Genomic DNA, 11366 nt, shown 5'->3' on the forward strand with positions numbered 1-11366 from the left:
GACAGAAATACAAAAAGGAGCAACATGACCATTTATCATACATAATAATGTCTTAGGCTTTTATGAATTATCAGTCTTCTGGAAAAATATGTAATCGCTTTCTGTATCCCTTTTAGATGGAGCCGATCATATCTGAACAGAGGTTGAGAGAAGTGTACTGTATAGACTGTGGGCTCCTGCCATAGGGTGAAGTCTCTTATAGAGAAGCAGATACAAGAACATAACATTTACACGAGAGAGCAGCCCAACCAGCTAGCCTGAAATACAGCAACACCCCAGAAACCTGAGAGTTCGGGGTCTCTGAAGTCTCAACAAAACTGTAGAAGAGCTGGCACATTTAAAAAAAAAAAAAAAAAAAAAAAAAACACAAAAAACACAAAAAAAACTGATTTGTGGGTTTAGAATAGGTTTTGTTTTTTAATCCGTTTTTGCAAGTTAAAGCCCTTTTTAACGGATCTCACAGTTCAGATGTGGTGATGGGGAAATGGACCCAGAAAGGCAACTACAGAATATCTTGTTAAATTTTTTTTTTGTTTTTACTCTGTTGGTGAGTTGATCAGGTTTAAGAAAAGAAGATTGTCACAAAATCTGAAGTGGAACAAGTCTCGTCGTCTTGTACAAATGGAGGGTCTGTCAGTACTTTTAAAGTTGGCAGGCTGTGACCTCATTTTGTTTGGTCTCCATAGCAACCTGCCTTACTTCAGGAGGCTTGTAAGGTGGGCAGAGCTACCAAGTCCAGGTCACCCTCACTGGTTTCACAACCCTCTCCCTTTCTCTTGCTCTCTCTCTCTCTCTCTCTCTTGTGTGTTGGTGCAGTAGAAGAGCTGTTGCAAGTTTTTCCCTTGTTCATTTGTAGCTGGGGAGCTTTATGAAGGGTTTCCAGGGAGCAGGAGAGGGAACTGAAGGAACAGAGTGTGAGGTTTTCCTTCCAAGTGGCTCAACAGTTCCAGCTCTGGATTTTAAGAGTGGGCGTCGAGAAATTTTGGGAGTGTTTGTGTGTACATGTGTAATGTGCATCAGGTCTATTAGTAGCCGTAGCTATCTGAGAAGGGCAAGCCCGGCACGCACGGCTCCCCAGCATCCACCAGGTAGGGAGCGGCTTCGTCATAGTGGGTGAGGGGCACAGTGTCGTCGTCCAACCCCTGCAGACTGTCTGGGTCGGCCTTCAGGTTGGGCCTCTGGTTGTCGGGGAAGGCCATCGAGAAGAGAGCCTCGGGATCACACACAAACTTGTATACGTACCTCTCACCAGCCACCTGAGAAACAACACAAACAATGTTTTTTTGAGTGCATGAATAACATCATATTTACTGGATAAATGTGCAATTTCCTCTGCAGACTCTTAACAGTACTGTATAGTAATCTGACTCCTGAACAACACCCTAACCGATCCACCTACGCTATATTTTCAAATCTAATTTAAGACTTAATTTGTCTGGAGCCTGATCTGACTGAAGGCAGCAAACACCAAACATTCAATATATCTAGTAAAAGAAGAACAGAACAGATGAGGCCTGCAAGTTAGAATTCACTGAAACAATTTAGCCACTGGCTACGATAAGACTCTGCACAAGAAGCCTCCTGATGGCTATAATCAAATATCCCCATCTTTGCTATTTTAAGCTCCTAAACAGCACACGATTGCTGGAGGAGAGGGTAGTGGGAGAAAATAGAAAAGGTGAACGTGCCTTTACCTTCTGCATGATGCCTTTCTCATAGTAGTAACGCAGCGAGCGACTCAGCTTGTCATAGTTCATGGCTGGCCTGTTCTTCTGGATGCCCCAACGACGAGCCACCTGCAAGACGGAGTCCATGGGTTACAAATCCGCAGCATCAGTCTCAAAGGTTTATGTGCAAAACACGAGAGAAGATAAGAGTGCAACCGGGACCAACCTCCTCAGGCTCAATTAGTTTGAACTCCATGCCACGACCAGTCCAGGCTATAAAGTGGCCATTGGCCGGGTCGTCCAGTAAAGTGACCAGGAACTGCCAGAGCTGCAGGGACCCCCGGCGCTGGTAGGGAGGTCCGTCACGATAGACAGAGGGTTCCTGTTTTATTTTACCTATGAGTGGAAGAAGAAGGAAGGAGCAGGACAAGAGAGAACAGACAGAGATGAAGAGGCAGAAGGGGAGAGAGAGAGAGCACCAGGCCACAGTGTGGTGAGACATTCCTGCCAGATGGTGACTGTGAAGTGGACTTGCTGTTCATTATGCACCATGAGCAGTCAAAGAACTCGACTCCTACTTTATGAGCATGCTGTACTGCAGAAACCATGTTTTTTCTGTTTCTACTGAATGTTTTTTTTTTTTTTTAACTGTGTTTTTCAGTCTTACCTTCTAATCTTTCAGGGACCACACAGGTATCATCGAAGTACAGCTGAGGATCTCTGTCGAAGGAGAAGCCTGAAATGGAAAAATGAAAGAAATACAGCAAGGATCAGATCAAAGAGCGCAGGAAACCGTGCCCGTGTTCAACCCACAGATCCAAACTGCAGATAGATCAATATAACCAGGCAGCTTCCCAAGAGTAGAGGCCTGCATAGAACTGAGTTTCCGCCAGCTGCTGATGTGAGAAATGTTCTCTATGTGTGGAGCAGCTACACTGGCTTCACTGACAGATCCACTTCCCCTGTCAGTCAAATGCTGCTGCACTATTCTCTCACCATGCTGAGCTTTCAGCAGCTCAGTAAGTCACAAGGTTCAGGGTCAAAGAATGGACGTTACTAATAAATGCATGTAAACATCGGAGACAAAAGGACAACAACATGAACTTACTTTCATGGTTATTCTGGTAGAAGCTCCCCGCTCTCCCAAAGGATGACTGACAGTTAGGCACTTCTGTAAAGAAGACACATGTATAAATTTAGAAAAGAAACATCTCAGTCTTATCAAATGTGTACTAATAAATAAAAGTGCACCTCCCAGCTGACAGAGAGATTTGGAGCCCTGCCAGTGTATACAAAGGCACATAGCTTTGATACACTATCTGCAGTCGGAGCTGTGTTAGCATGTTAAGTCGCAATGTTCAGTATGGATATGAATGGTCAAAACATGTAGTGGTTGCTTTTCTGTCCAACCAATGGCCATGTTCGTCAATGCACAACATTCACTGCATGTCTGTCAAAACCTTAAAAAAGGATTAGCACCATGGTGGCTGCATTAAATGTCAATGACAGTTATGCCTGTCCCCCCCCCCCCCCCCCCGAGGGGTCAAGGCCTGTCTTCTGTTTGCAGTGTCTCCAGCCCCACCCATTACTCTGCTTCCTGTCTACTGATAAGAAAAATCACAGATCAATCTTGAATTAGTGCTGCTTTAAGTCTCTCTCTCCTTGCTCTTACTTAGGAAAAGGTCCGCAGGGAGTAACCATTACTGTCAAGTCCCACCAAGCATGTAGAGAAAAAGAAACAATTGAAAACAAAGTAACTGTGGAAACTTCCTTTCTCAAAGACTGATCATGCATGGATTTACACTGTGGCTTTCTCTTTACATGGATGGTTGTGGCACGTTCTGTGGACCACCCAGCAGTGCTCTGAGAATATGTTCCACGTTGGTATGCCGAACATGCTCATCTTCCATGAGCCATCCATCTAAAGATGTGAGGCCTCTGTGATGTAGGTTATTTAAAAAGCCATAAGAAGCTAAGAGGATTTGCCATTACATCACTGACCGGCCAGCCAGTCACACACCAGCAAGAAAAAGAACGAGTATATGCGAGTGACTCAATGAGAAAGGATAAAAAAAAAAAAAAGTTGCAGAATTTGAGGAAACAAGGATGTTAAGGCAGCAGCAGAGCAGGGTCACCAGCTGGGTGAGGGGGCGTCAGGATCAAACAATGCACCAACAGTTGCTCTGGCTTCTTTGATTTATACCACGTGAGTAAACAGCAACTCTGACGCCACTGAGAGGAGTCCTGGGAGAGGACTGGCACCTCTGTGAATTCTGTGCAAACCAAGTCTAGATTTTCCAGGCTCTTGCAATCAGCATGCTGTGCTGCAGGCCACTAAGTCCTCTGTGTGCACTTACCTAGATCTATTCCAGGTAGGCTCCAGGTTCTCTGCACCTGACTCTATGACCCATTTACTTCTTGCCCTTAGAGGCTTACGCTGAGCTAAAAGACCTACTTTCACTTCACTGGTGTGACTCTGGAGGAATGATGCAGATTAGGCTTTAAGAGTGTGTGTGTGTGTGTGTGTGTGTGTACCTATGTGCTCAGGCTTCTGCTGCATGCTAAAACTCACAGGCATTTGTTAGTACCCAGAACAAACATGGCCAGGCACATTCCTCACCCTCTGTCTGCTCTTCTCACACACAGCCCTAGACAATAACTTTCATACAGCTAGCAAGGGGACATCCTCACTGAGCAGGCGCAGACAAACAGAGACATCTTGAGAAGAAATGAACTCTTCTTAACTTATTTTATCAGCCACCACTTTGCTCTAAACACTGCTACTTACCAGAATCGAAGCAGAAGTCACGAGGTTCCTGCTTTATGGCCATGGGGTGGAAAGCTGTCTGACGTGGAGGACCTGGGGGTGGACCTGGGGGACCCATGGTGGGGACGCCCTGCTCAGTGTACCGTGGATCGATGAGCTCTCGCTTGAAGCCCTGAGGTGGAACAGCCACCAGAGGCTCTGACATCTGCCGGTGGTATGGTGGACGCCCGTCACGTTGCAGGCTGTTATTGTTGCTGCAGGGAGGCTGTGGCAAGAACTGGGGGAGCCCTTGACTCTCTGATGGGGGGAAAGGTAGACATGGCTCTGACATCTGCCTCTGGAACCTGAAGATGTAGGGGGAAGAGGCAAGACAATGTGATGGAGGCTCTTTTTGGAAACTCTGCTCACAGTAAGACTATGTTGGAACACAAAAAGCTAATATCCCACACTCATTTAAACTGAGTGCTCACCTGTGCTCGGGTGTGAAGTTACTGGCATCCTGGCTGATGGGGGCACAGGGCATGGCAAATGGCGAGCTGTGGCTGTGGACTGGGAGCGTTTGCTGGTTGGGAGAGCCTGCACTCGCAGATACAGGCTGTTGTACGTGTAGTGGACGGGGCCCTATATTCGGATTGGCTACATGGGGGTGAGGAGAGGGGTTCTGCTCACACAGTGGGAGCGTTCCTGCTGTGCTGGTGGCGCCACAAGGTGACACTGGTGTGGAGGGGGGAGTTAATGGCTTAAACCCATGTGTGGGCTTCCTGTCACAGGCACTGAAGGAAAGATGGGGCAAAGTTGACAGGTTAAGTCACAACTCTTTCAATTGAGAGTGATAATCAGTACGCCATCCACGGGCTGCTGACTGCTACAGATGCAATGACTAACATACCTGTAGCTGTAAAGGCACTTCTCTCCGGAGAGCATGGGACTCCTGTCCTGGCGACAGGGAGAAAACTCTTTGGAGGGAGTCAGCTCTCGTTTGATCTTGGCAGCAGGCGGGCCATGAAACATCACTGGATACAAAGAAACGACACAACTCAGAACATTAGATAAACTCCAGATATCACCTAATAGAAGCCATAAACAGAAGTGCAGCAGTTATCTTAACCACATTTGGAACTGATGGATAAATGGATGCATGGACAGTGTCTGTGTGTTCCCCTGACTGACAGAGCCACTTAGCAGCTATTTATCATCTGGCCTAATGACGGTCAACTCTGCACTCTCAAAACAACCATTTATCCACCACCGTAGGTAGCATGATACAAACTGCACTATACACACAAAGGCTATCAAACCTCTTGTCTGATTCCCATTAGGGCAGGCCAATACCAATAGCCGTGAATCAGTGTGGCTGTAATCTAATGGCAATGAATGATTTTCTTCTCCCATGCTGTAACCATTAGACAGTAGCTGCAGCTTTCTGTGTATTGGCTGCAGTTTCCGGGGCACCACATAATAGCCAGGCAGAAACTAGATCCGTAGGCACAGAGGAGCTGGAGCCAAATAAATCAGCCAGAGTGCTGATGGACCTAAAGCAGGGCTAACAATGGGCACGTGAGCTCCCCTGTGTGCGCTGTGAAACCTAATGGCTTGAGTGAGTCGCCTCACACAGGGAGGAAGTAAATAATGGGGAGATTAGACATCTTTTCTTACTTTGGACTGGTGCACCCTACATGCAAACCCCTCTGCTGTAGCATCTCAACCGCACCCAGTTCTCAACTTCTCACCTCTAAACTTAGAGTGCACCTCCACACCAAAGCAAATCATACTGAATTTGGGCCTAAGTAAGGGAGCTGTGATTTCCTACTGGAGAATAGGGAACTGATGGAGAGAACAGTGACTGCCAAATACTTCTCTGTATCCCACAAGTACCAAGAAACACACAGTGTACTCACAATACAAGGTCAAGGACTACACCACACTGATTATACACAGTGTAAACCTGTACGGATACAACCTTGGATGGGGCCCTCTAGAAAAATACATACATGTCAATGCATCAACCACAATAATATGTTACAGCACTGCAGGTTCGTGGCCAGCTCACAGCTAACCGAGCTTTAAAAGGCGGTCCTGAGAGAGACAGGCAGCAGCCACACCCTGTCCACATCTCCTACGCATCAGTCAAAAACATAAACTCAGGAAGACAGAAGCGAGGGGAGGTCATAAAATGCTCCACTGGGCACAGTTCAAATACATCCTTCACCTGCAGCCTTCAGCAATGCGCAGAGACAAACAGGCGCATATATGGAGCAAGTTAGTGAATTCTGGGGAGCAGGACTGAAACAGGCACCTCTGACGCTGCCATATCCACTAGAATCTAGTCCACTTCAGCAGCAGGGTCTGAGTGCGGGAAAGTGTGAAATCAGATTAGGAGCTTGGCTCATGTGATGCCCCATGCCAATCGGCTGATTAAACTCAAAATGGAGGAGAGGGAGGGAGGGCGGAGGGAGAGCAGCCTTTTTCCAAAGTGTTTTGACGATGAAGAACGGGGTTTGTCCTCGGCAGGATGAAGACGTTCTGATAAAAAGAAGGGTACCCTGGACATCTGGTCACAGTCAGAAACTCAGACAGAATCAGAGCTCTTTACTCAAATCAAAAAGAAGAAATATTCTGATGTAGTGCCGCTAAAACGCTGCACGATTTTCAGCCCGCTGTTTGAATCCCTGCCCAAATCAGGTAGGAACACTCAGGGCTGAAACATCCTGATCAGGACTGGACAACTACAGACTCATAGAGGGACAACAAAAATCAGGTACTCACAGCTATCTGACTGGAAATCTGGGACAAACTGCTCATCATCAGGCACCTGGGCTGTAAAGATACAGGAGAAAATCACAGGCGTGAGAAAAATCCAACAGTTCTTATGCTAACAAACAAACACTGAAACCGTCATGCACCCAAAGACAGTGGAAAGAAAAACAAGGAAGGTTATCTGATGGAAATAACTTTAGTGGTTTTAAAAACTCAATCTCTGTGACTGTCAACACAAAAACAGCAATATGTCACATCCAAAGTAATACAACTTTCACAAAAGCAAAATAATTTCATTGAAGTTATTCTGCAGTGTTTGACAGACAGAGGAAACAGAACTCACCTTCAGCAATCCAGATCTCTTGCAGCTGACTGAGGTCTTGGAAGAGTTCTGGAAACCAAGAAGTGAAAGCTACTGAGCACAGGTTCCCACCACTTTGACTGCAGAGCTAATCAGCAGTTAAAAAAAAAACAAAAACAAAACATGGGCTACGCCTCCTTCATTCACATCAGTGACATTACCCTCTGTGTCCTGGGCGAGTTCTGCATCCACGAATTTCCTTTTCCTGTCATTCAGAGGCCTGTTGTGAGGTGGTCCCTCCACATGAGACTTGTGCTGCTGGGAGGGAGAAGATGAACAAGATGATCAACACAGGATGTCACTTCCATCCCAGTGGACGCTGCAGATGAAAGTGTACTCTAAGTGTACAGTGATCTACGGCGACCAAAAGAAGGTCCATCCATATGTAGTAGAGCCAAATGTGAGGAAGTGGTGTGTGACGCTTACACTGGGTGGGACCATAAACGGGACTTGCTGGTCGTAGAATTCGTCCATGTTACCCGGGTGAGTCGGGGGCTCCGATACTGGAGGGAGGAGGGGTGTTCGCTTTAAAACGACAGTGTACGGATCACTGTGTGGATCACTGGAAAACACATATAAATTAGGTGTGAAGGAACCGCTAAGAAATCTAGTTCATACTTTCACAACAGGAAGCACTGAATATTCCATTTATATGTCACTTTAACATCAGGGTTGGGGGACGAAACAGCAAGACCTTCCAGTCTAACAAGCCCAAACTTGCTTTGCTGGGACTAAGTTGCATGGCTATCGATTCACCTCACTTCCATTATTTCACACCCTTCTGTGTGCAGTGCTTCTTATTCTGGCCACCATCCTCCCCGAGTCTTTTATTTGAGCAACAAACAGCTCTTTGATCCGAGCAGCGCTGAGTTAGAGGAAGCAACACACGGTAAACGCAGTCATTACAGAACACATATAATACAGTTATATAAGCCACGCTCAGTGGCCCTCTGTGGGCACCCTGCCCCTCTGTAATCAGCTTGGAGCGAAAGAATTGGAAAGAGGAGCCCCTCTCTTCAGAGTCTGTGGCATGCTCTACAAAGCAAAGCTCCCCAAACAGAACAGAAAAAAAGCTGGTTAGTGTCTTAACAAGGATTGCACCTATTGCTGGGTCTCCCGGTTGTTATCACCTCAACTCCCAGACCTCTGTGCACAAGACTCCAGTTAGAAACCAGGAACAAAAAAAGTTCCCTTTCAACAACAATAACACAACACCAAGACCCTAGCGCTGCTCTGTGTTCTCACATCTCCCTCAGCTGAGTGATATGACTCACTATCTCCTTTAACGGATAACGAATGAAGGATAGCTGCTGGATAATAATTACAGCGCACACACACCATTTATAACAGTAGAACGCACTTTAAATATGTTCATGTGGAGCATATAGTGTGTAAATCAGCAGGAGGTTAGTATTCATTTTATTTTCTATACTTTGACCTACTGTTCACACAGTATACTCGTTGAGGCAAACGACTTTACTATCAAAAATAACTCCAATATTGACATTCTTATGGTCTATGAAGGCGGCCTCGACTCTAGGAATATTATATGATAGGGCTTGAGCCTTAGGATATATAACAGAATGTGGGCTCTATATATAACAGAATGTGGGCCATATATAACAGAATGTGGGCTCTAAACGCACCAAGAATTAGACTAAGCTCCACACATCTAGCAGGGTTTTCGCTTTCAGCATTATCGCAGTAGAAAAGTAAACAGTCAAACTTGGATTCTGCGCAACTTTTGACACTATTTTTTGGTAAAACTTCGACGTTTTCAGCTGAGTCTCGGGGACCGTCCTGGGGGACGACGATCACACCTCCTCCCCTCCCGCCCTTCCCCCACCCATCCCTCTCTTGTTTTTCTCAATGAAGTGAAATTCGATCCGTGTGGAAACACAGGGAGCGAAAAAATGGCCCGTCCATTCATAAAGGAACACAAACAGTCGTCAGACCGCGTTGATAAGCCAAAGCCAATATTCACACAGATAATCCAAAGTCGAAATGCAACACACTCTGGGCTTAAATTCCTCACATGGCTATTTTATTGAGACAACAGCCGATATAAAATGGTTGCCAAAGTAAATATCTTTAAATAAGATGGCGTTGCGTTCATTTGTAGTCTAAAAAGCATTACAATAGCTATTACACGGCTTCATTAAAGCAAGTTCTGGCCGAAATAACTGTTGCAGCTTACCTTGCTTGCGTGTAAATACGTCCTCAATATTGAAACAAAGCTGTAGAAATATCCACAAATAAAAAAGCAACGTGTCGCCAGTGGTGCAGTCGCCTGCGCACTGATACACTGAAGTGTCTCCTTTGACTCACAAAACTTGACTGAGCTTTTCGCTCATGCCCCGCCGCTTTTCCCCTGAGCTCGAGCTGCACGCAGCGCCACACGCTGATTGGTGGATCCCGGCTGTTCGTTAAATAAGCAGCCAATAGCTTCTCCGGAATCATGAATTATGCATGAATTTAATTCGGCCAATCACAGCGCAGCAGTGGCCTATTTTTATGAATGGCTGGATTTCATTCACATTTTTTCAAGCATCTGTGCCAACTTGTGTTTCTTAAAGGGCCAGCTGCAGTGGAAATGTTCTAAAGAGTGGAACCTGCAGAGACATTGCAGACAAATTATTACACAATAAATGAGATTTTAACTGAATTACTGCCTCCGACGCACTTCACTTCACGGTGGTGAACATTTACTCCAGCTCTGTTATAAAGTACAATTTTTATGTACTTGTACCAATTCTGTTTTACTGTATGTTACTTTACACTCCAGTATATTTCAGAGGGAAGCATTGCAGTTTTTACTCCATTACATCTATTTAAAAACTTTCACAAATCCAAATAATTTCTACAAAATATAATCAGCAAATAAACTATGATGGATTATTATACAATAAACATTATACATTACCTAGCCGTGTGTGAAGAAGTCACAGTTAGAACATTTTTAAAATCACCTTTCCAAATACTAGTAAAACTTTGAATCAGTGACTTGTATTTATTATTTCTACACCGTGTTCTTGTTTCTTTTAGTTAAGGAACAGACCAGAGTACTTCTACCACTGGGACCTTATTGAAATTAAGTTCACATTTAAAGTAACTTAAGTATTAATATAACAGATTCATGTTTCAGGGGAGTGATGCAAATGATTGAAGATTAATATGAACAGTAAAGGAGAAAATATAATCATGGCAAAAACAATATAGAAATGATATCTGAAATACTGTTATATCATTATGAACATTCTTTTATTTTAATGTTTATTTGTATATAGGCAAGGTCACATACTACAGAATTTATAGTTAAGTGAAGTGTGCAATGCTGGGCTTTAGATGGGCTTTTAAAATATATAAAACACAACAATAAAATAAGGCAACTTTAGTGCCAAAAGGTCAGTATTGTACACAAAACAAGCAATTTACTGAAGCATTTGTATTTGAAAAAATGTATACATTTGAGGTACTTGTGCCACTGAGTACTCCATTACATTTCAGTGGGGAATATTGTACTTTCTCCACTAAAGTTACTTGACAGCTTTAGTTACCAATTAATGAAAAGTTTACAAAACATGAAGCTTCGTTATAAATTAAACCCAACAGTGTGTAGTTATGGTGTACAGCTAAATTATTAAGTGATTAATAAATTACTCAACTGCCAAAAACTTAACCGGCAACTATTTTTATTATTGTTTTTCAGTCATATTTTATACAAACATTTCCAGTATATCATAGGTCTAGCTACTGAAATGTGAGAATTAGTTGTTTTTCTTTTTAATAATTTCAGTACTTTTAATTTACAGTA

General features: G+C 44.3%; 1 protein-coding gene across 5 annotated transcripts; it reads right to left on the reverse strand.

The window, feature by feature from the left end:
* Window positions 1-379: 379 nt before the first annotated feature.
* etv5a (ETS variant transcription factor 5a) lies at window positions 380-9935 on the reverse strand. Of its 5 annotated transcripts, none has more exons than XM_020621722.1 (13): window positions 9750-9935; window positions 7979-8102; window positions 7714-7810; window positions 7535-7582; window positions 7201-7251; window positions 5324-5447; window positions 4905-5207; window positions 4456-4778; window positions 2776-2838; window positions 2335-2403; window positions 1894-2063; window positions 1689-1796; window positions 380-1256 (listed from the first exon to the last, which is right to left on the reverse strand). In XM_020621722.1, exons 2-13 carry the CDS (start codon window positions 8024-8026, stop codon window positions 1026-1028), a joined length of 1635 nt encoding a protein of 544 aa, XP_020477378.1. In that variant the 5' UTR covers window positions 8027-8102; window positions 9750-9935; the 3' UTR covers window positions 380-1025. The 5 variants fall into 5 exon arrangements, with proteins under 5 accessions (XP_020477378.1, XP_020477381.1, XP_020477379.1 ...); XM_020621725.1 differs by having other exon boundaries at window positions 1695-1796; window positions 7714-7807; window positions 7979-8114; XM_020621723.1 differs by having other exon boundaries at window positions 7714-7807; window positions 7979-8114.
* Between the last annotated feature and the right edge of the window lie 1431 nt (window positions 9936-11366).

This window comes from Monopterus albus, unplaced genomic scaffold, assembly GCF_001952655.1.
Source record: "Monopterus albus unplaced genomic scaffold, M_albus_1.0 scaffold266.1, whole genome shotgun sequence".
NCBI lineage: Eukaryota > Metazoa > Chordata > Actinopteri > Synbranchiformes > Synbranchidae > Monopterus > Monopterus albus.

What these genes read in the sequence shown, in the direction of transcription:
- etv5a (XM_020621722.1), bottom strand. Translation starts at nt 8,026, where the DNA reads ATGGACGAATTCTACGACCAGCAAGTCCCGTTTATGGTCCCACCCAGT. An exon ending in AGAGATCTGGATTGCTGAAG is followed by an intron (nt 7,252 to 7,534) that starts GTGAGTTCTGTT and finishes GTATCTTTACAG; the next exon opens with CCCAGGTGCCTGATGATGAG. An exon ending in AAGTGCCTTTACAGCTACAG is followed by an intron (nt 5,208 to 5,323) that starts GTATGTTAGTCA and finishes TCTTTCCTTCAG; the next exon opens with TGCCTGTGACAGGAAGCCCA.